Here is a 19,690-nt window from a genome sequence, read left to right as displayed (position 1 = left end):
GTAATATCACCTTGCACCATAGTGACGGGCAAAAACAGATTGACGGATTTTTTACGAGCTTGTCCGTCAAAATTGCGGACAATGAAAAAGTCTAGCGCAACCTCTGGTATATGCATGTGCACCTTATATTTGTATATTCATCATTTAACTGTATTATAATAGTGATTGACAACATTCTACAGATTTTATTTATTAATCAAACGGTGTGAAGTTTGTATAACATCTGTTGCATAATCTAAACATTTTCTCTGGGTAAAATAATGAAATACTTGCCAAAACAAAATATAGTTTATAAAACATCTGTTTGAAGAAATGTATGCATATATATATATATATATATATAAATATATATATATATATCCCTGACCTTGCTGTGTCGACTGAGTTTTCCCTTGGCTTTCACGTCCTTGATGGCACACATGCACCCAAACGCCATTCCATCAAAACTCAACTCCAGTGAACTAACAAAATAAAACCAAAACAAGACAACATTAGTAAACTGTTGACTTCAAAGACAAATAATTCATTCAATAATAAAACTGGCTCATGGCACAGAATAACTCAAATACATAATGGTAGAATGTTTGTGGGTGAAAGACGAAAAAAGGGTTTAAGTATAAAAACAGTAAGTGTAATACTGCTTTAAATTGTTGTTAAAAAAAAAGAAAAAAAAATCTGTTTAATTTAATAATGCATATTTGTTTTTCTGAGCAAAAAATAAATATCATAAATTTTCCCCTGATTTACAGAAGACACCCACTAATATATCATTCAGTGTAACAATCTTGTCAGGCATATTTATACAACTAAAAAAAATTTGCGATAACAACCGGCTGCTTTTTACACGCACTCAGGGACATTTATGTTGATTATATTTTGCCGCTATATCTTCTAATATCTGTTAAGAGCATTTCATAATGAACCATGTTTCAATCTTGAGATTATTTAGAATCAGTTCTAGTATGAATGGAATGGCTACTTGTTAGTAACTTTGTAAATACTTCTGCACATAATAAATTCATTTCATTTCTAACATTTGGTTGTCAGTAGTTTGTCAGTAGGCCACTAGGACTTTGCTTCAGCACGAGAGCCTACAACACATGTTCTCAGTTACCAGGCCTTCTATGTTTCATATACAGATGTGCTCAAATTTGTTGGTACCCTTACAGCTCATTGAAATAATGCTTCATTCCTCCTGAAGAAAGATGAAATGAAAAGCTATTGTATCATGTATACAACATACTTTGGTATGTCATAGAATAAAGCAAAGAAGCTGTGGAAAGAGATGAATTATTGCTTATTCTACAAAGATATTCTAAAATGGCCTGGACACATTTGTTGGTACCCCTTAGAAAAAATAATACATAATTGGATTACAGTGGTATTTCAAACTAATTAGTTTCTTTAATTGCGCAGCCGCAAGAGGAAAATCGACCCCAGATTGAACTGAATGATAGTGCGAATGGTAGAAAAAGAACCAAGGATAATTGCCAAAGAGATACAAGCTTAACTCCAAGGTGAAAGCACGTCCATTTCTGATCACACCATCCGTCGCTTTTTGAGCAAGAAGACCCAGGAGGATTCCACTTTTGAAAGAAAAACATACAAAAGCCAGACTGGCATTTGCTAAAATTCATATTGACTAGACCAGTGGTCACCAACCCTGTTCCTGGAGATCGACCGTCCTGCAGACTGCAGCTCCAACCCTGCTTCAGCACACCTGTCTGTAATTATCAAGCAAACCTAAACACCTTTATTAGATAGTTCAGGTGTGTTTGATTGGGGTTGGAGCTGAAATCTTCAGGACGGTCGATCTCCAGGAGCAGGGTTGGTGACCACTGGACTAGACACATGAGCTTAGCATATGGCAAGTCACATCAGCTCTATGTTCACAGACGAAAAAATCAAGCTTTCAAAGAAGTGAACACCATACCTACAGTGAAACATGGAGGAGGCTCGGCTATGTTTTGGGGCTGCTTTGCTGCATCTGGCACAGGGTGCCTTAAATCTGTGCAGGGCACAATGAAATCTCAAGACTATCAAGGCATTCTGGAGCCAAACGTACTCCCCAGAAAGTCTCAGTCGCAGGTCATGGGTCCTCCAATAGTATAATGACCCAAAACACACAGCTAAAATCACCCAAGAATGGATGAGCACAAAATATTGGACTATTCTGAAGTAGCCTTCTATGAGTCCTGATCTGAATCCTATGGAACATCTATGGAAAGAGCTGGAAATTGCAGTCTGGTGAAGGCACCCATCAAACCTGAGACAGCTGGAGCAGTTTGCTCCGGAAGAGTGGGCCAAACTACCTGTTAACAGGTGCAGAAGTCTCATTGAGAGCTACAGAACACCTTTGCATGCAGCGATCGCCTCTAAAGGTTGTGCAACAAAATATTAGGTTAGGGGTCCCATCATTTATGTCCATGACATTTTCATTTGTTTTATTATTTACAATATTATGTCAAATAAAAAAATTAAATGCAAAGTCTGATGTCTATTAAATATGGTGTAAACAATGGTGGATGCCAATTACTTTTGTCAGTTTCAAGTTATTTCAGAGAAAATTGTGCATTGTTTGTTTTTTATGGAGGGTACCAACAAATTTGATCACGTCTGTATATGCTCATTCGTGTTTATATTTTTTCGATAAAATGCATATTTACGACAAAATGAGATGATCCAATAACTTGTGCACTGTTGCTGCCATTACTTTTGACTTGAGACTGGAAAACGGTAGAGCGCAACTGACGAGAAGAACAACGCGTCGCGTCAACAACTGGCAGGTATCGCACACCGGACGACTACACTATGCTTGCGTGAGCTCAACTTCAAAGTCTACTCCTGATGCAGGATGGGCCAGATTTCACTTTTTTTCATTCAATTTTTTATTCTATTTTAGTTCAAACATGTGGCTATTAAGCAAATATGCAATCCGTGGCTGGGTGCTGCAGAAACACAGACGCCGTGCACAGACATGGATTTCTTTATATAAATTGCGAATATCAATGTAAATGAATAAACCTCCAAAAAAGGTAAATTGTTCAAACTTAAACTTGAGATTTACACTGGGGAGTGCCGCTCCATACATCCAGAGCCGCTTAGCACGGAGCAACCAAAGACCATCAGCCTGTGCCTTCTATGTAATATAAAACAGTTGCAGTCCACAACCCCATGCTAATGGTAAAGCGCTTTTTACATGGAAGGGGGAATCTCCTCAACCACCACCAATGTGCAGCATCCACCTCGATGATGCACCTGGAAGATGCACCGATTGCAATTTTCTTTGCCGGTTTCTGATTTTTGCCGATTCCGATTTTCTATCCACAAACTATAATTGACAGTATACTGTATATAAAACCATATTAACTTTTCTTCAATACACATTTTTTTTTATTTTCATTGAATAAATGATTGAACATTACAATTTCCCCAAATTTCCCTAAATGCAGTTCTCCAAGCTGCATTAAATTACAGAATCTTCTCTTTCCCAAATAACTCTTATATTGAATAACTCTGTGACTGAAAAGAAGTACAAATAATAAAATATAACTAAACATGTCACTTAATTTACATTTTTCATTTTTGTACTCATCTCACAAAAGTCTAAGATAACAATACAATACTTCAACTTTATTCTCGTCTGTTTCCGTATATCAATCTAACATTGCTTTATTTCATTTTTTCTGAAATGTAAAAGAAATTGTCTTTATCTTGTGTCTGTAGTATTAAAAGAAGTGGGTTGATTTTTGCTGCAGCTTCAATAAAAAAGTTAAAACTCTTATGAGTGAATTCTACTCTAAAGATGTATATCTATTTGCATTTGTTTGTGTTAGTAAAGAACTCAATCAGATATATCACATATACAGTATTGGTTGATTTATTCATTTTTTTATATTTGGGATTTTTAAAAACAAGTAGAAGTCGTGTTGAATGTCATTTTACCTAGGTGAAATGACCACAGTTTTAACGTAAGACAAGCAATCAGGTTGAATGGAATTTACGTTTGTTTTACACAGAGTGAACGACTTCAACATGAGTTTAGCATGTGTCAGAGTTTAGCATGATGCTAATAGCATCACTGTTAGCATACATACCCCATGTAGACGGAGCAGCGAGAGATGAACTACAGTCTGTACAGTACATGATGCGTGTGCACGCGCGTGCAGTCAGCGGACATGAGAGATGCGCGTCAGTCAGCAGAGACTCGCGGTACGGTGGACACATGCGACTAGCTGTGAAAGACAGGCTGTGCGCGCGCACGTTTACATGTTTACTTGCGGCTTTGAGTGTATGACAGCTGTGACGTTCTTGCCAGCATCACGGGCAACAGAATATCGGCTTGGAATCGGCGAGACGTGAGACTGACCGGCCGGTCCGGCCGATCATACGAAAAACCGGCCGATTCCGGTCTCTGTCCGGTAAATCGGTGCACCTCTAGATTAAAGTCATATCACGAAGAAAACGAACAGAGTTTTGTGGTAAAAGGAGGAAACATCCGGATTTATTTGAACAAGTTCAAGCGGTAAGTTTCAAATTCTGTTAGCGTTTGCATTATGAATGTTGTATCAAGTTAACGGTTACATTAAAATAAACATCCCTGTTTGCGTGTTAATTTGTTAGCGCCAATGTTAATCCAGTCAAGTGTCCTAACCATTTAATGCCTTTATAACTGTAATGGGGTAAAATAAATGGGAGGACAGGATGGGGTTTAGAGTACCTATTTTACTTAGGCCTATCTGCAATCTATGTGCTAGAAAACTAGCATACTAACTGTATGACTAGCAATGTGTATGTCTTGGATAGATAACTCTATTAGGTTTAAAAAGCCACATTTAAACTAAAGAAAAATCTATCTGTTGCATTTGTTATTTTAATATACAGTTACCTTAATGTACGTAATCTTGTGTAAATGCAGTATAAAAACTGAGGTTTGTTTTAATATTGCATATGCATGTTTGTTCAGTCAGTTGACTTACTGAAGTTTATTCTATTGGTCTTCTACAGCAGCAGACTGAGGAGGATGTTCATCAGCATGACCCCAGTGAGCACACAACAGTTTCAGCAACAATTAACTTGTATACTTCATGTATACAAAATGGCATTGCTTTCTAAACATTTATATTAACAATGAGCTTTATTAATAAAATTGTGCTTCGATTAGCATGTACTGGTGTTTTGCTTTGGTACCGAAATTGGTACCGAGAACCGTGGAATTTTACTGGTATTGGTACCGACTACTGAAATTTTGGTACCGTGACAACACAAGTCTGAAAATTGAATTGTGAAACGTTACACGGACCGTGTACAGTTTAAACGACAAGTCTCGCACATCCCTAATGAAGACCACAATAAATCATGCCAACTTGTTGAAAATGTTGATCCGATGAGCCCTTTAAGTGGGGTTGGGTATCAAAACCAGTACCTATATATCCGGTATGTAACTGGACCAAATAAAAACGCAGATTTAATTGCCACTTAAATGCTGACTGAGCCGTCGATTGAGACATTTCCCTCATTCACGTGAATAATATAAATCCAACAGATCTTAAATAATGGTTAAACGGATCGTGAATGATCCTTGTCTGTCTCCTTAGTCTTTTTATTTAACTCTGCCTCTAATAACTTTGCTTCTACTTTGATTTCCTCTTCTATCCTTCCTGTCTGCTCTAGGGCTGTCACGATTATTAAATAATCATCTCATCGCGATTGTTTCAGATCATGGCAATTATTGCACATCTCTATAGAAGACACTAGGGGGAGCTGTAGTGCATCTGCATATTGCATATTTTATTGTATATATTGTAACTAAAGCTAATACTTGTAAAATGTACCACCACAACACAATCACTTAAAAAAAAACTAAAGCATATACCATAAAAATAACCCACAGTACAATTTAATATTATTTCAGTGTGAAAACCAGTCTACCAAAATCTCATTATTGTAGTCTTGCACGTGAGAAAAAAACAGACTAGAAGCTTTTCTATGACTGATAGCATTTTAATGGTGGCTTCAATTCACTCCTGATCAATTTACTTCACAATTTACAAGTATTTGGCAGTTGTATTATTGGACAGGTAAAAGCCTAAACCTTAAAGCAACAACGAGCAACTTTTTGACGTTAAAATAATGTCTCTAAAATTATTTTAGTGGTAGGTCAACTTTTAACTGGACGAATTTTACTGCCGTTGCTACCTGAGCAGCCTCCTATCGGCTGAAATTGCACTTGTAACTTTGGTGTTCGGGCTGGTATAAGCCCCGCCTATCCCCTGCTTTACGGCATACGTCACATTTTACTCGTAGCCTGGGAGAAGTTAGCCAACAGCAGAGCTAACAGTAAGACGAAACGAACAAAAACATCACCATGGCAGAGCCAGCCAAAAAACCAAAGAGAGTTTTGTCGGAGGAAGCAAAGAAAAGAAAGCGAGAGAGTGATCAGACATGAGGCCGGTCACAAATCAATATCGGACGGGCTTACACTTGGTGGCGCGAGCAGCAAGAGGCAAGGGGTTGCAAAACGGATGCAGACCTAGCGGTCCGGCTCCTGGATTTGTAAGTGTTATTTGTACATTTTTTGTTACTGTCCTGTACTTTTGAACGTATTTGTTATTAGTCTGTGTCACTGGCGCAACACCGGTTCGCACTTTATAAGCGTAAGGTAGCTGAGAGATAATATATGGTTGCCGGTGTCGATAGCTAGCATGTTGTCGTGTCTCGTCATGAATGTGTGTAGTGCTTGTAATTAAAGACTAAACAACCACACTAAACGTGTTGTGGTAAAAAGTAGAAGATTATTTTGTTCAGACCAGTAAACCACGTGAATGTTGAACAGTTCAGTCGTTGATTAGGCTAATGTTGTCGTTATATATATGTACATGCTATGCGCTGTTTTCATACCGAGTTGACTGTAGTTATTACATATATTACACAAAACACAATGCCTGGTCGCGATTGTGTTTAGTGACTTCCGATATAATAACAAAAGAAAAGTACTATAGGTTACAAAACACATTCAAGTCCATGCGTTGTGTTTCGGGTAAATACAAATGTTCCATGTAGCTAGCACGCTCTGTGCTAACTTCTAACAATCAGCTGCTACCCCCGAGTCTACTTTGAGGTTGTAGTATAGCCCTGTAGTACAGTCCATAGTGTTGGCACCCGTGTGGTATGCAATGAAGATGAAACGCTGATTTCAAAAACAGTACAGTTACATATACAGTTTATGAATAACATTTTTTTTTGGCCAAAGTTACCAGAATAAGTTGGTAACCTTGCTTCGAACTACTTACGATACATAAATATTTGTACTCATATACGAAGAACATATGGTAACATGGACTACTTTACCGGATCGGTGGACATAGTTTGAACAACGTATCTGGGTTTGTCGGCTTAGTAAACAAACTCACGTGTATTGAGCTGCCAGCGGGAAATCTTTGCGACAGTTTTTACGACACTGCATACAGACAATTCCGCTTATCAACCACGTGGGGCAAAGGTGAGCAAAAGTTGCTCGTTGCCGCTTTAAGTATGATGACCCAATCTCTTCCTATGTATTTCCAAGAAAAAGAACATAGTCTTTATATTCAGACACTATGTTCACACAATATGGTTGTTTCAAAGCTAAATAAAAAATGTATGAGAATTAAAAGTCAAAGCTCTAAAACAGACAATTAATCATCATAATCACAATGTTTTATTAGACAATTAATCGTCAGCCAAATTTCATAATCGTGACAGCCCTAGTCTGCTCAATTGGTTTCTTTTCACTTGGTGTTTTTCCTTCATACCGTGCTTATAACAGTCTAAATACAAGTCTTTATTCTCTCTCCCATCTGTTTCTCATTTCCTAACTCCAGATTTCCTTCTATCTGCGTTTCTCCAGAAACTTCAACAATTCCTGTGAGTAATGGAATTTGACCTCCAGAGGTCACATAAAGAGGGGGGCCCCGTCTGCAAACACTTCATCCTTTTTCTTTGTACCTTTTTCTGCCTCCATCAGTATTTTTCTTGCCTGTTTTATATTTTTCAGTAAGTTTTATCCGCAGGACTTTTGCCTATTTCCGCAGGACTTTCAAGCGCTTCCCTTAAACTACTATTAAAACCAGCTTAAATTTACCGCTTTATGTCAAGGCCAACCTAACAGCAAATACAGATCAATGCATGCATTTATTATCTTTTGGAATCAAAACCCTTTTTTTTAGTTCTTTAATTTTAGAGGAGCTTTAATCGTCTTACTTCTCTGGGCAAACTCGGGCAAACAACACAAACTAATTATATAAGCGAAAACTGCTTACTTTTTATGTGCCCACTTGTTTGTGTTGTTTGTCCAGCCTGCCCGCTGTGGTTTTCGCCCTTTAGCTCCTTTCCAATCCTGTTTGTGACGCCAATTGTTGTGGTTTCTCCCCGCTTTGTGTGTAGAAAACGCTCTTCAGTCTCAGGTTTGGACGCCAAAAGATAGACTTTATTGTCAGAGACACACAAGCCGAGCAACTGACTACTCCCCTTCTGAGCCTGCTTATATACACATCTTCCCACACACATGCCACCTTTGTTTATTATTAGTGGAACGTGAGACCCCTCACCCACAGTCCAACATGGGCCCATTATATCAAAAATATATGTGAACGCGAGACCCCTCTCCCACAGTCCAACATGGGCCTAATTTTATCAAAAACATATGTGAATGCAAGACCCCTCTCCCACAGTCCTACACGGGCCTCATTGCATAGAATAACTCAAATACATAATGGTAGAATACGTTTTTCTCAGGTATAAAATCTTCCACAAACTCCAGTAGCATGTATATTTTTACCTGCACTCCAGCTGGGGTTTAATGTCAGTGGGTGGCTGGGTGGGATAATCAAACTCATCCCTAAAATCCAGAGGAACAGTGAAGGGGACACCGATCTGGACCGGAGAAGAAATAACGCCCAACACAAAAGCTACAGCTTCACCCTCTAGGAGAAAGAGAGAGCATTATATATACTTATTAAGACACCTATGGAGTGACTCAGAGATGACTTATTTTTGTATGCAAACCCCGGAAGCGAGTTAGCATTTGAAGACTTATGGTTCCATCGCCCCAAAGGCTATGGGTTTTTGGTAAATCGCCTGAAATAAGGTCTGTAGCTAAAAAAAATATTTTCACGTTTTAATCTATGACATAAAACACACCAGTTATAACCCGCTTGTGATTTTTTAAACCTTTATTGTGTCTATAAAACGGCGGTTGCTAACAAGTTGCTAAAAGTGACTACTTCGTTTGGCGGGGACGTTACGTCATCGCACATATAAATCTCACAAATAATGCAACATGGGCACAAATTTATAAAATCGTTAATGGGGATTTATTCACAGAGTAATTACACACATTTTTAATAAAGTTTGAGAAAGTTGTCGGAGGATTGGTGGTGGTGATGTTGAAACTGAGCGCCCATAGTGTAGTCTGTTTATAGCATCATGTTAGCTTTTTACTTCTGGCAATTGTATTTCGGCTTCAAAAATAGCAAATATTGTGTAAATCTGTAAAGATGATCTTGATAGACAAAACGTGTAAACATCATGAACATTTGTAAGTAACAAATCTTATTATTTGCCATCTCCCAAAAGTCTATGGGAAAAATGCATAGGCTTTCGGTCGAGGGAACCAGCGCGGCACTTCCGGGTTAGCCTAAAACAATGAGTCATCTCTGAGCCACTCAATTGTGTATAATGCAATAAGAGCTTGTTTACACCAGGTACTAAAATCAGATCACAAGCAAGCAGTACATCATTGTGTTTTACCTTTAATAGTGAAATTGAGAGTGTAGTGAGGTAATCTTTCTCCAGCCCATTCATTAGCCGAGCTGTCGCTGATCATGGCCTGCAGGTGAAGTGTGTAGTTGCCCAGCTTACTAAAGTTCTCTAGAAGAGAAAAACTCTTTCAGCTAATGTTTTTCATAAAAGAGGCAAACCAACTGTCCATATTACATATATAAATTTTTTTTTCAAACTTGTAAAAATATATTTCACGCATTACTTTAATATTTTAGAAAATAGGTGACCTTTATATGAGTATTATAAATGTGACTATAGTAAAGTGCACATGATGTACTGATTCTTTACCCATAGTCCTGAACCAGTATTCCCACTTAGCCGAATGTACACCGATGTGAGAGTTGGTCTGCACATCTCCTTTAGGAGCTGAATGGAGAAAACAAGCCTTTTAAAATACTACAACAGTAGTACAGTACGCGTTTTAAAACTTGAAGACTGTATATACATACAGTGCCAGACGACTTTCAGGTTAATGGACAGCTTCTTGGCATTGCCAGCCAGAGGCAGCCGAGACATCGACTCTCCTTTCTTGTTCAAAATCTCCACTTGAATGGGACCTGAATGATCAGAGTTTTCATTTAAATATGTATACTGAAGGATGAATGTACAGGTGTGTGAACACGTGTGTGTGTTTACCCATGGGTGCGCCTGCTGGTCTGACGTCTTCATCAACCCACGGGTTTCCCTCGGGCCACGTTAGCCTCAAGCGATCAGGAAGTCTGAACACAACACAGTGATATCAGTCACAGCATGATCTCTACGGTTTTATTGATCAGATCTGAACAGTTATTTATGAGAAGAGAAAGTCCTGTGTTCACAGTGCACTGCTGATAGAAACACAATGTTCTGTCTCATTTAAAACAAGATGAAACAGTATTACTGAAAGATCAGGGCCCGTGTTCTTAAAGCTTCTAAGAATCCTCTAAGAAAGCTCTTAATTTAGCTTAAAAAACTTCTACGTAGGAGTCTTAGCTTAAAAGCGATTCAGGACAAATCTGAGAGCAGCTCTGAGCAAGGAAAAGACAAAAACTTATCTTAGTGAGGAGGCGGGGCTGACCCCGTTGGTATGTATGACACAGTCTTTTAAAGACTGTGATTGGTTGGTTGACCAAGAAGGAAAAAAGAGCGCTTTATAGGGTCGTTAGTTTGAAATGCGCAGACACAGTCATACACGCACGCACTATATCTATATCTATTCTTTATTTTTTATTTACCAAGTGCTGTAATTGTTTTTGTGATCACTTTAGAAGGTTGTGACAGCAAATCATCTCTGCAGCAAAGCTGCATTTCTCCAGTTGCTAAATATGGTAATATAGTGATTACTTATATTTCTGGCGCTAAGGCATTTCTGCGCTGTCTTCGAGATATTAGCGAGTCTCTAGTAGGAACGGTCACAAACATGAACCCTGCACGATCTAACGTGTTGTCTTATTAACTTACTGTCATTGAATTCAATCAAAGCAGCTATACAAGAAAAACAAAACTAAGAAAAACAAAAGTTGAATACACACAAAAAACAATAACAATAAAACATCAGATAAACCTTAAAAGTAATATGGAAATTGTCATGCCTTGCAACATTTCTTCTCACTTTTCGTGTTTCGTCCATTTTCTGCTAAAAAAAACCTCTTAAGCCTCCTAAAAGTCTACTCCTAACAATTTTGGACCTTAAGGACGTGTTCACATTTGCAAAAAAATGCTAGCAGCGCCCTACATCAAGCACCTTTTTCACAGCTAACCAATGACAGTGACCCATCGTTTCCATAACAACATGCGAGGAATGTGATTGGTCTAGAAGGCTCAAGCTCGAAAAAATGGCGGCCAAAACGCCGGTTGGGGCGGTTTTGTATAAATGTAAGTTTAATTTTCACTTTGCATAACTTTTGATTGCATTTCTAGCGAGAAATTAGTATTGTAGTTTTTAAATATGTGATTAGTTGTAGCAAAGACGCTCTCTGTTTATAATTCAAATAGAATTCTGTTACGCTGCCTATGAAGCCAGTCTCTCTAAGCTGCCTCCGTGCACAAATGCTATCTTTGAACAGTGCCGGCTGCTATTTGTAACCACAATGCTGTTTTTTCAGAAAAGTTGAACTTTTTCAACCTCAAAAGATGCTCTGAGCTGCAGAAAAAGACGGCGGCGCTCAAAAAAACGCTCAGGACTTTTTATAATTATAATGTAAAACAGACGCTAGCAGCTTCAAAAAAGAAGTCAAGTGTGAACATGGCCTAAGAGCTCTTTCAAGGGTTAAGATGCTTTATGAATGACTTTTTTCTTTACTAGGATCTTTTCTGTAATTTTAAGAATTTTCTTAGAATTCTCTTAGAATTTTTTGTCACAAGGAGCAACTCTTTGCGCTAAAATTTTTCATGAATATGGCCCAGATCTTACTTGGCAAATTCCTCCTCAATGTTCTTTTCAATAGATGCGGATGTGGCCTGTCGGTCAATATTGGAGATGGGAATGATCTTCTCTTCGCCATACAACTCCTTTGGTTCCTATTGTGGCACAACACAGAGTTAAAGCAATAGTGCTTTATATGGTCATTCTAACACAACAAAACACACAGAAATCGCAATATAAAAAAAGAAGCTTGTCTATCATGTGACATCTTTAGATAATGGAACCGCTGATACTGATGAACTGTTTTCATTTTTTATATGGTTTATTAAGCGCCATATTTTTGTAGCATCACAATTCTTGTGGAATTGTATTGACAAGGAGCAGCATACACATTCTGCCGACCAGGTGAACTATTTCTTTAAGGGTGACATGGACTCATTTCCTCACCAGTGCAATCTGGACGTGACCACCTGTAGCGTAAACATCTCCTTCATAATCTCCATACAACAGGAACTGAACTATGGATCCAAACATGACGGGCAGCTTTCTGACAGATTTTACCTGAGGAGGAGAAAGAATCCAATCGAAACATTTAATATTCAACAGGCCAACATTATAAAAAAGGATAAAAAAGACAAATATTTTCTTTTTTGCTCATGTCCAAGTTCCAAATGAAAATCAATCCAACAACCAAAACCATTATTGTAACATTCAATTACTGGAATATGTGTTTGGTTGTACTGCCCATCACTAATACACACAATGCACAAACATTTTATTGTTGTATTTTATAAGCAAGTTGTATGCATGATCTATCAGATCTCACATATTGTCCTTTCGTGTAAGTCTTGCCGTCCCACTTCATGGATTTAAATTTGGCCCAGGGAGACTGCAGACGCTTGGTGGTCACATCTGTACGTGTCATCACACCTAGAAATCCCTGAAACATGACCTGCAAACGCGCACACACAAACATGCATGTTAAATAAATACAAGATGCACGATAAAAATAATCTACACCCCATTTTTTTCAGTCAGGGTCAGAAAACTTTCCTCCCACCTTGTGTAAGTAACTAAAGCGCCACATTATTATTGACCAGTTCTGCGCTGGAAACTAAATGTATTATTTTTACAGACGAATTCTACATACCTGCTTATCAAAGCGCTCATGACATTCCTTCAGCCAGTTGATAAACTCTCTCTGAATCTTCACTCGCTGCTCCTGGATGAACCAGTACAGATCATGTTAAAACAAAATCAGATGTCAAGTACAGATGGTGTCAGGTCATCAGGTGCCCAGTAGATTTCAGGTGTGTGTTTCTGTACCTGACCGTTGTGCACTCTGGTGAAAATGGTCTCTTTGTCACGCAGTCGAAGTTCGAGGTCCATGAAGGTCAGTTTGTTTGTGCTGACCTGAAATCGATCGTTGGCGAAGAGAACTCCTGAAATCCGGTTATAACACTCCAAAGGAACGGCAGCTCCATTCTTCGGCCTCACACACCACTCGAACCTTACACACACAAACACAAAGCATTTATAATCATAAATAAAATGATTTTATTAATAATGTCAATAATTAAGTACTCTTCAAGCCAAATGTTTTTTTATTAGGACAGTAGGTTTTACTATATATAGTTAGACAGAAGAACGTTTTACTCTGAGACAGAAGCAAGATGGTAGTGAGACAGTAGTGAGACGGTAGGTTGACATTAGAAGGTTTTACTAATAGACAGTAGTGAGATGTTAGTGAGAAAGTAGGTTTTCTTCTGTGACAGTAGAACGATGGCAATGAGGCAGTAGAGTGTTTTACTTTGAAACAGTAGTGAAACGTAAGATTTACTACAAAACAATAAGACAATAGAGAGACAGTAGAAGATTGTACTCTAAAACTGAAGTGAGACATCACAAGGTTTTACTCTAAGACACTTGTGAGCCAATATTGAGACGTTGGGGTGACAGTAAAAGCCTCTTCTCTTAAACAGTAGTGAGACACTAGAAGGTACTGTGAGAAACTAGTGAAACGGTAATGAGACAGCAGAAGGTTTTACTCCAAGACAGAAGTGAGACGGTAGTGAGACAGTAGAATTAAGTCGCTTTGGATAACAGCATCTGTTAAATGCATGAATGTAAATGTAAACGGTAGAAGGTTTTACTCTTTGACAGCAGTGAGATGGTACTGAGAAAGAAGGTTTTACTCCGAGACAGCAATGAGACTGTGCTGAGAAAGAAGGTTTTATTCCTAGACAGCAGTGAGACAGTACTGAGAAAGGAGGATTTATTCCTAGACAGCAGTTTGACGGTACTGAGAAAGGTTTTACTCTTAGACAGCAGTGAGACAGTACTGAGAAAGAAGGTTTTACTCTTAGACAGCAGTGAGACGGTACTGAGAAAGAAGGTTTTACTCTTAGACAGCAGTGAGACAGTGCTGAGAAAGAAGGTTTTACTCTTAGACAGCAGTGAGACGGTGCTGAGAAAGAAGGTTTTACTCTTAGACAGCAGTGAGACAGTACTGAGAAAGAAAGATTTATTCCTAGACAGCAGTGAGACGGTACTCAGAAAGAAGGTTTTATTATTAGACAGCAGTGAGACGGTGCTGAGAAAGAAGGTTTTACTCTTAGACAGCAGTGAGACGGTGCTGAGAAAGAAGGTTTTACTCTTAGACAGCAGTGAGACGGTGCTGAGAAAGAAGGTTTTACTCTTAGACAGCAGTGAGACGGTGCTGAGAAAGAAGGTTTTACTCTTAGACAGCAGTGAGACAGTGCTGAGAAAGAAGGTTTTACTCTTAGACAGCAGTGAGATGGTACTGAGAAAGAAGGTTTTACTCTTAGACAGCAGTGAGACAGTACTGAGAAAGAAAGATTTATTCCTAGACAGCAGTGAGACGGTACTCAGAAAGAAGGTTTTATTATTAGACAGCAGTGAGACGGTGCTGAGAAAGAAGGTTTTATTATTAGACAGCAGTGAGACGGTGCTGAGAAAGAAGGTTTTACTCTTAGACAGCAGTGAGACGGTGCTGAGAAAGAAGGTTTTACTCTTAGACAGCAGTGAGACGGTGCTGAGAAAGAAGGTTTTACTCTTAGACAGCAGTGAGACAGTACTGAGAAAGAAAGATTTATTCCTAGACAGCAGTGAGACGGTACTCAGAAAGAAGGTTTTATTATTAGACAGCAGTGAGACGGTGCTGAGAAAGAAGGTTTTACTCTTAGACAGCAGTGAGACGGTGCTGAGAAAGAAGGTTTTACTCTTAGACAGCAGTGAGACGGTGCTGAGAAAGAAGGTTTTACTCTTAGACAGCAGTGAGACGGTGCTGAGAAAGAAGGTTTTACTCTTAGACAGCAGTGAGACGGTGCTGAGAAAGAAGGTTTTACTCTTAGACAGCAGTGAGACGGTGCTGAGAAAGAAGGTTTTACTCTTAGACAGCAGTGAGACGGTGCTGAGAAAGAAGGTTTTACTCTTAGACAGCAGTGAGACGGTGCTGAGAAAGAAGGTTTTACTCTTAGACAGCAGTGAGACGGTGCTGAGAAAGAAGGTTTTACTCTTAGACAGCAGTGAGACGGTGCTGAGAAAGAAGGTTTTACTCTTAGACAGCAGTGAGACGGTGCTGAGAAAGAAGGTTTTACTCTTAGACAGCAGTGAGACGGTACTGAGAAAGAAGGTTTTACTCTTAGACAGCAGTGAGACGGTACTGAGAAAGAAGGTTTTACTCTTAGACAGCAGTGAGACGGTACTGAGAAAGAAGGTTTTACTCTTAGACAGCAGTGAGACGGTACTGAGAAAGAAGGTTTTACTCTTAGACAGCAGTGAGACGGTACTGAGAAAGAAGGTTTTACTCTTAGACAGCAGTGAGACGGTACTGAGAAAGAAGGTTTTACTCTTAGACAGCAGTGAGACGGTACTGAGAAAGAAGGTTTTACTCTTAGACAGCAGTGAGACGGTACTGAGAAAGAAGGTTTTACTCTTAGACAGCAGTGAGACGGTACTGAGAAAGAAGGTTTTACTCTTAGACAGCAGTGAGACGGTACTGAGAAAGAAGGTTTTACTCTTAGACAGCAGTGAGACGGTACTGAGAAAGAAGGTTTTACTCTTAGACAGCAGTGAGACGGTACTGAGAAAGAAGGTTTTACTCTTAGACAGCAGTGAGACGGTACTGAGAAAGAAGGTTTTACTCTTAGACAGCAGTGAGACGGTACTGAGAAAGAAGGTTTTACTCTTAGACAGCAGTGAGACGGTACTGAGAAAGAAGGTTTTACTCTTAGACAGCAGTGAGACGGTACTGAGAAAGAAGGTTTTACTCTTAGACAGCAGTGAGACGGTACTGAGAAAGAAGGTTTTACTCTTAGACAGCAGTGAGACGGTACTGAGAAAGAAGGTTTTACTCTTAGACAGCAGTGAGACGGTACTGAGAAAGAAGGTTTTACTCTTAGACAGCAGTGAGACGGTACTGAGAAAGAAGGTTTTACTCTTAGACAGCAGTGAGACGGTACTGAGAAAGAAGGTTTTACTCTTAGACAGCAGTGAGACGGTACTGAGAAAGAAGGTTTTACTCTTAGACAGCAGTGAGACGGTACTGAGAAAGAAGGTTTTACTCTTAGACAGCAGTGAGACGGTACTGAGAAAGAAGGTTTTACTCTTAGACAGCAGTGAGACGGTACTGAGAAAGAAGGTTTTACTCTTAGACAGCAGTGAGACGGTACTGAGAAAGAAGGTTTTACTCTTAGACAGCAGTGAGACGGTGCTGAGAAAGAAGGTTTTACTCTTAGACAGCAGTGAGACGGTACTGAGAAAGAAGGTTTTACTCTTAGACAGCAGTGAGACGGTACTGAGAAAGAAGGTTTTACTCTTAGACAGCAGTGAGACGGTACTGAGAAAGAAGGTTTTACTCTTAGACAGCAGTGAGACAGTACTGAGAAAGAAGGTTTTACTCTTAGACAGCAGTGAGACGGTACTGAGAAAGGTTTACTCTGAGACAGTAGTGTAGGGAATCAGGCGCCCATTCCAGAAGCACTCAAAGATCAATCTCTTCCCTTGACCTTCAGGATTCAACACCACACAATCTTCATCTTCATCCTCTCCTGAAGCTGAAACACAGCCACAAACCAAATCATGAACAAATATCTAGGAATCCATGTTACATCAGTGTACATATTAGCATATTTTTAAATTACTGGCATCTGTGATGATCATCATTAGTGGTGTTTGACAACATTGTTATTATTCACACTTGATTTTCACAAAGCTTTGACCCAGTGTATTAAACTTTTATGAATCTGTGCTAGGGACATAAATGGCACAGCAACGCCATGGCATCCCCCACCAAACTAAACAGGAGATCTAAACATCGAAAGCACATGAATACTACTTGAGTGGATGTCTATAATTCAACACCTGATGCAGAGTATGGATCCACTGGGTATGTCTCTCTATCAAAGAGAAACGGATGGTATCGGATCATTCCCTCCACTAAAGAGTCTTCAGCGCCGGTGGCTTTAAACTCAAACGTTGACACGCTGGAGTTCACATAGAGAGTCTGCATGTCATTATCCACCTCTCTCAGATTAATCACACGTGGCATCCGAGTGGAGCGCTCGAAGAGACTTATCTGACAGATGAGAGAGATATAGAAGGAAAGCGAGGTCACAATTCCGTCTCCAGTGTCATATGAACCCCAACACACCCACATCTACCTGAATGTCGATGTTGGAGACAGGGCCTGTCCTCTGAGGTTGTGTCTTGTTGTTCCCATCAATTCCGTGTATATAATAATGGTAGGTGTGCCTGTAACAGTGCAAACGACATGAAACCAAACAATTCACCAAACTATAACACACAGTTTGGCAGGTTATCACATCAACGTCACACTTAAATAAAATCTTTTCATGTTCCTCAGCAAAAAAATCATGTAGGTTTTTGAAAGACTTCAGAATGAAATCTCTTTAAGAGAAAGGGAAGACGTACGCTAACTCTCGGGTCCACAGGTGGAAGTACTGTTTGAGGTAGGTGACGTGTTCTGGCTGGACTCCAGTTATGACGACGGCAGTAAAACTCTCTTTGCCTTCCTCCTCAAGAACAATGGAGCGCAGAAACTGCTCATCGCTCACATTCAGATGCGTGCAGTCACCAGGCTGAGAAAGAGCGAGAAGGTACATTTAACAGCTAAATCCAGACACCAGCGATGACGTGTGAGACGAGATGTGTTCCTCTGACCTTTCGGTTCCTGATAAAGCCTGAATAAATGTGTTCTCTGTTCTTCTCCTTGCGCTCAAAGTCTTCTTTGGACATGATAAATTCATGAACATCGGGAGAACCCGTGGGTTTGCTGATCATCTGAAATACAAATATTACATGAAATGGATATCATTTACAATCATGCATATGAACAAAAAAAACATTCAAGATGTTCATTGAATGAATGTGTGTTTTCTGGGGATGGAAGCCATGATAATTGTTCTGCTAACACAACTGAGCTACAGGAACACATTAAAAAATATTTATATATATATGTTTTTGTCTCTGTCCTTTTTTATTTATATACATGTTAACCTACGTTAATATTATTTTTGTCATTATTTCTATGGTTACTTTTGTTATGATAATTCACACATTATTCCTTCTTTTACAGCCACTATGTTTTATTTGAAAGATTGTATCTCAAATACACTAAATAAAACATGTAAAAAAAATTGTCTCCTTTGTTGTTGCAGGTGTTAAAGGGGAACTGCGCCAAAAAATGAACAGCCTCAGTATTTGAACAGGATGTTTTGAATAAGGAGCATGCAAACATACCCTGACGCTGTGGCCAATGTAAAACACCGCCTGTTTGCCACCCACTCCAAAATATGAGATGTCACTGTTCAGACTGCGTGGAACAGCTTTGGGCCGAACGTAACTGGTGTGATCGCTGCGGTGACAACAGAGAGAGAGATTATTTTACTCCGTATGCCACGACTTCTCCACTTGTTGACTTATGAGGAATCACATACAGCGTGTATTTTAATGAACCTCAGTTATTACTCATTACACATTCATATGTATAAAAATTCATGGTGCTGGTGCCAAAAAAATTGACTACATCAAAATTCTCTTAAACCCTTTAGCATTGGAAATCTATCAGGTTCAGCGAGAATTATGGATCGGTCCAAAATCATCATAAAAAAAAAACAGGCAAGAGAACATGTATTAGTTAGGAAGAGCATTACCCTTCAGATACGCGGTTGTTTCGTATGAATTTGGACAGACGATAAACAGCCCAGTTGTTCAGCTGTTGAGATGTCATTCCACATCCATTATCCATCACCACGACGGCAGGTCCTCCCTGAGCCTCATCAAACAACTAAAACAAACAGACAGAGAGGAGAAAACCTCTGCTGAACTACAAATAACACATGGCAGGTCATCCTCATGCATCACAATATCAAAAGGTATTTCTGGTACGTAATGCAATGAGCTGCTATATGAGATGCAACGAATCCTGTCCAAAAACGCATTTAACTTGAATATAATAGTTGAATATAATGCTTTTCAGTT

General features: G+C 39.2%; 1 protein-coding gene across 1 annotated transcript in view; it reads right to left on the bottom strand.

The window, feature by feature from the left end:
* The window catches only part of smchd1 (structural maintenance of chromosomes flexible hinge domain containing 1), a 44,916-nt gene that overhangs the window by 20,999 nt on the left and 4,227 nt on the right, over window positions 1-19,690 (bottom strand). Inside the window, exons 5-22 of the mRNA XM_057334951.1 lie at window positions 19,363-19,496; window positions 18,950-19,064; window positions 18,371-18,490; window positions 18,122-18,288; window positions 17,851-17,941; window positions 17,552-17,765; window positions 17,127-17,244; window positions 13,493-13,676; window positions 13,317-13,388; window positions 12,993-13,118; window positions 12,614-12,727; window positions 12,215-12,321; window positions 10,459-10,541; window positions 10,272-10,379; window positions 10,111-10,188; window positions 9,790-9,909; window positions 8,819-8,963; window positions 368-461 (exon numbers count right to left, since the gene is read on the bottom strand). Of these exons, the coding sequence (XP_057190934.1) occupies window positions 368-461; window positions 8,819-8,963; window positions 9,790-9,909; window positions 10,111-10,188; window positions 10,272-10,379; window positions 10,459-10,541; window positions 12,215-12,321; window positions 12,614-12,727; window positions 12,993-13,118; window positions 13,317-13,388; window positions 13,493-13,676; window positions 17,127-17,244; window positions 17,552-17,765; window positions 17,851-17,941; window positions 18,122-18,288; window positions 18,371-18,490; window positions 18,950-19,064; window positions 19,363-19,496 (2,190 nt within the window). The remainder of the gene's footprint in view (window positions 1-367; window positions 462-8,818; window positions 8,964-9,789; window positions 9,910-10,110; window positions 10,189-10,271; window positions 10,380-10,458; window positions 10,542-12,214; window positions 12,322-12,613; window positions 12,728-12,992; window positions 13,119-13,316; window positions 13,389-13,492; window positions 13,677-17,126; window positions 17,245-17,551; window positions 17,766-17,850; window positions 17,942-18,121; window positions 18,289-18,370; window positions 18,491-18,949; window positions 19,065-19,362; window positions 19,497-19,690) is intronic.

The sequence above is a fragment of the Triplophysa rosa genome, linkage group LG1, assembly GCF_024868665.1.
Source record: "Triplophysa rosa linkage group LG1, Trosa_1v2, whole genome shotgun sequence".
Classification (NCBI taxonomy): domain Eukaryota; kingdom Metazoa; phylum Chordata; class Actinopteri; order Cypriniformes; family Nemacheilidae; genus Triplophysa; species Triplophysa rosa.
This window is presented reverse-complemented; position numbering and strand designations above follow the sequence as displayed.